Source organism: Podarcis muralis, chromosome 2 (genome assembly GCF_964188315.1).
Source record: "Podarcis muralis chromosome 2, rPodMur119.hap1.1, whole genome shotgun sequence".
Taxonomy (NCBI): Eukaryota; Metazoa; Chordata; class Lepidosauria; order Squamata; family Lacertidae; genus Podarcis; species Podarcis muralis.
The window spans coordinates 88718459-88723117 of NC_135656.1; the positions used below are offsets into that span (position 1 = coordinate 88718459).

Here is a 4659-nt window from a genome sequence, read left to right on the forward strand (position 1 = left end):
TTGCCCAATTTTTCCCACCTGGTTCGCAGATCCTCGCAGAACTTCGCTGCTTCCTCCTCTCTCTTCCTGGAAACTTCCAGCTCTGCGTAAAGCGTCTCAATTGCTTTTTCCAGCTGTGCCACCTTCCCTTCTGTACTGAAAAGGATAAACCAAGAACTCTGGCCACAAGTTTCAATGTAAGGATTAATTACTACTCAAGAGTTGAAAAGAAAAAAACGTGTATATTCTGCAAAGAATGACAGTTTAAAGCTAATAGTAAATTTGAACACAACGTGTGAGTACAATGGTTTTAAGATAATAATAAATTTAGATATTAGTATACAATAATATAGTATAAAGGTACATAAAATACCAGTGCACAACAATAGTTTTATACAAGTCTCAATGGTAGTCAAAAAGAGTCCATATTATATAAACTCAGAATAAAGAATAAAGAGCCAAAAAGGAGTATCCGGAGTATGAATCAGATGTACGACTCAGTAGTGGTGACCAGGACAGGGCCCTGTTTCGGAGTAAACGCCTTCTTCAGCTGGTAATATCAAATAATATGTCAAAATAAATCAAGGTTCTTCAATTCCATAGATCATAAATATAATAAAGTATATACATTCTAAAGTGAATTAGCACATATCATGATATTTGGTTCCATACCTCGGTTTTTTGAGGACTATAAATCTGTTGGAAGTCTATATCATATCATATAGTTCTTTTATGTTTCTTTTTCAACATGCGTCTAGAAATAAGAATTTACAAGAGTTATTATTTCCAGTCAAATTGTTTTTAAAAACGGACATCAGATGAGTGTTTTCTCACCTTAGATAATTGAATCCAAGTTTTCTTGCGTTTCTCTGTGCGTTTTCTATTAGGGAGTGAGATCATTGTCTTATATATGTGTCTGTGGGGGAGGAGGAGGAGGATAGGCTCTCCCTTCTTAAAGGTGTAAACAGAGAAGAGATTTGAAATCCAAGGTCATCTATAATGGTTTTTTAAAGAAAAGAATTGTAGTCTTGATGTTCATTCAAGCCCTTGGGGGACATCGTTTCAAACAGATGAATATATCGTGCTTCCTGTTGTAACAATAGTCTATCAATATTTCTCCTGGTATATAAATCTACTTTTGGTTTCCAGATAATGAAGAAAACAAAATCATCCTCCGTGTGTTTTTGCTGTATATAATGTTCCACCATTGGGGCTTCTAGCACTCTGTTGCGGATCCGTGATCGATGTTCATTTATGCGTAGTTTGATTGGTCTGGTGCTTTTGCCTATGTATATCTTGTGGCATGGACACATCCATGCATACACGCTATTCTTCGTGTTACAGTTACTAAAGTGTTCAATCTGAAACTTGAAGCCGGTCTGTATGTTGGTGAACTCCTTTACTTGTAGTGCGTATTTGCATACATTGCAACTACCACATTTGTAGTGGCCTTTAGTTGATGCTTCCGGGTATGTAAGTTGGTCCGATTTCACCAAATAATTCCTCAGTGATTTTGTTCTTTTTAGACCAATTATAGGTGGTTTTTGACATCCTGGGATGTTGGATAGCAAATGCCAATGTTTATATATGAGTTTCTTAATGCTAGAAGTATGTGGTGTAAATTGCAGTGATGTGCAAATACGATCTTCTCTGGGTTTATCCGAGGTTTTTATAGCAAGAAGGTCTTTCCTGTTTTTCACTTCCGCTCTATCTTGAGCTGCAATAAGAGTCCGTGATGTGTATCCTCGTTGTAATAAGGACTGTGTGAGTTGATAGGCCGCTATTTTATAGTCATGTTGGAACGATGCATTTCTTTTTAGTCTTAAGTACTGTCCATACGGTAAGTTATTCAATAAATGTGGAGCGTGAAAGGATGAAGCGTGTAATAATGAATTTCGATCGGTTGGTTTATGGTATGGGCGGATCTTAAGTTGTTGAGAGTGATCTTTAAAGACTGTGACATCCAGAAAATTAACTGATGTATCATGAATGGTACCAGACAGTCGTATATTTGGATCTTGGTCATTGATCCATTGGAGGAATTGTGTTGCTGTGTCTTGATCCTGTATGACAAAGAATAAATCATCTATAAACCGATAATACTTGATTATTTTAGATCTGAAAGGATTGTTGTCATGAAGGATGAAAGTTTTTTCAAAGTGTATCATATAAATATTCGCAATAGAAGGGGCACAGGAGGAGCCCATTGCTACGCCTTTGATTTGCAGATAGAACTGTTTTAAGTAACGAAAAAAGTTATAATCCAAAATGATATCCAGAATGTCGAGCAAAAAATGTGTTGGAGGTTCTCTCGTGGGTCTGGAATCCAAAAGTGTTTCTATAATCGTCCTGACTTCAGGTAACGGGACATTTGTATACAGAGACTCGACATCCAGGGTGACAAGGGAGGCCTCCTTTGGTATAGTGGTATTCTCGACGTGTCCAATAAATGTTTTCGTATCCAAAATATAAGACGGAGTGTCGATGGCGAATGGATACAGATAATATTCCATATACTGACAAAGGGGTTCCAAAAGAGAGTCATTACCTGAGACAATCGGTCTACCTGGTGGAGCATTGAGTGATTTGTGAATTTTTGGAAGTATGTAAAATGGAATTTTTGGAAGTATGTAAAATACTTTAGAATGTATATACTTTATTATATTTATGATCTATGGAATTGAAGAACCTTGATTTATTTTGACATATTATTTGATATTACCAGCTGAAGAAGGCGTTTACTCCGAAACAGGGCCCTGTCCTGGTCACCACCACTGAGTCGTACATCTGATTCATACTCCGGATACTCCTTTTTGGCTCTTTATTCTTTATTCTGAGTTTATATAATATGGACTCTTTTTGACTACCATTGAGACTTGTATAAAACTATTGTTGTGCACTGGTATTTTATGTACCTTTATACTATATTATTGTATACTAATATCTAAATTTATTATTATCTTAAAACCATTGTACTCACACGTTGTGTTCAAATTTACTATTAGCTTTAAACTGTCATTCTTTGCAGAATATACACGTTTTTTTCTTTTCAACTCTTGAGTAGTAATTAATCCTTACATTGAAACTTGTGGCCAGAGTTCTTGGTTTATCCTTTTCAGTGCATTCTCCACAAGAACTCCAATTTCTTAACCTTCCCTTCTGTAGTCATCTTTCCCTCTCTTCGTGAGCTCGCAAAACACCAAGTCTTGCCCCTCTCCGCGCCAACTCGCGCTGCGAGGGTTAATTTTTAAGAGACGGGACTTACTGTCAGCGGCTGCCTCTGGTCCCAGCTCACAAAGGACCAACGCCAGTTGCTTTTTATAAACAAAAGTCTTTATTGTGGTTCATTGTTGGTTTGACATCCGTGGCGCGCAGCGCTACGTCTGAGTCCTTAGACCGGCGAAGTCCCGTCTGAATCCGCCCCTCCTTTACACCAGTTCAATACCCGAGCTTTGCTCCACCTCTTCCTTTCCTCCCTCTGCTCCTTTCGCCTCCGGGTCCTCCTGCCCTCTGGGATCCCAACCCTCCTGGACTCTTCGGAGGTGGATTCTTCTGACTCCTCCCCCTGTCTCCGGCGGGCTTTGGGACCTGGCTCCCAATCCGGATTTTCTGCTGTCCCTCGCGCCTCTACATTTGAACTTGGCGCGCGCGCCCAGCCGCCCACTTTCCTCCTAACGGCTACACTGCTCCCTTCACTGCTTTCTCCTTCCGGGAGGCTGGACGGCCCTGCTCTCTCCTCCGCCCCTCCACTCTCTGACGGAGGCGTGGTCAGTCCTGCCTCACTCCCTCCTCCTGCAGGAAGAAGCTTTTGTTCTAATCTGTGGGATTCTTTCCCCCCGCTGCGCTCTGGTGGGGAAGCTACCCCTGATTTCCAGCTGCCGCTTGGCGACTCCCCACTGGCCCCCCTTGCCCTGACCCTGGGGGCCTCCTTCTGGGAATCTTCTGATTCGCTGGAGAGACTCAGGGAATCTCTCTGGTCACTGTCACACCCTCCTGCGCTCCCCTCCGATTGTTCCCCTTCGCTCTCCATCTCCTCCTTCTCCTGTGGCTCAGTCCCTGAGCCCCTGACAACATGCATTTCAAATGTGAAAGAAGCAGGGTTTTTTGGGGGGGTGGCACTTTTTGTGAACTGAGATGGCATTGCAAAATCTGGACAACTGTTTGTGAGCATCAGATCAGGGTGGAATCTAGACACATATTAAAAACGCTGTGAAATTATTTTTATTATTTTAAAAGCGTTTTGAAAAGTATATTGAATTTGCCATAAGCTCACCATCGCTATCTCATGTCACATTTGTATAATGCACTTAAAACACACTTAAAACATTATATTTGCAGCTATATAACTGAGTCCCAGGTCAGCCCACCATAATAGGTATTCTCTCTCCCTCCCTCCCTCCCTCCCTCCCTCCCTCCCTCCCTCCCTCCCTCCCTCCCTCCGATGTACCTGCCCTCTGTTACCACATGCCGTCATCTACATGTGTATGTGCTACACCAGGCACCCCCAAACTTGGCCCTCCAGATGTTTTGGGACTACAGTTCCCATCATCCCTGACCACTGGTCCTGTTAGCTAGGGATGATGGGAGTTGTAGTCCCAAAACGTCTGGAGGGCCGAGTTTGGGGATGCCTGTGCTACACACATATATCCAAGCAATATGTGTTGGGGAGCTTTGACCTAG

General features: G+C 41.8%; 1 protein-coding gene across 1 annotated transcript; it reads right to left on the reverse strand.

Annotated features, from left to right (window-relative positions):
* Positions 1–363: 363 nt before the first annotated feature.
* Positions 364–2492, reverse strand: LOC144324855 (uncharacterized). The gene is made up of 2 exons (XM_077923500.1): positions 652–2492; positions 364–529 (listed from the first exon to the last, which is right to left on the reverse strand). The coding sequence occupies exon 1, from the start codon at positions 2490–2492 to the stop codon at positions 987–989; it is 1506 nt and encodes a 501-aa protein (XP_077779626.1). The 3' UTR covers positions 364–529; positions 652–986.
* Positions 2493–4659: the final 2167 nt, after the last annotated feature.

What these genes read in the sequence shown, in the direction of transcription:
- LOC144324855 (XM_077923500.1), bottom strand. Translation starts at nt 2,492, where the DNA reads ATGGAATATTATCTGTATCCATTCGCCATCGACACTCCGTCTTATATT.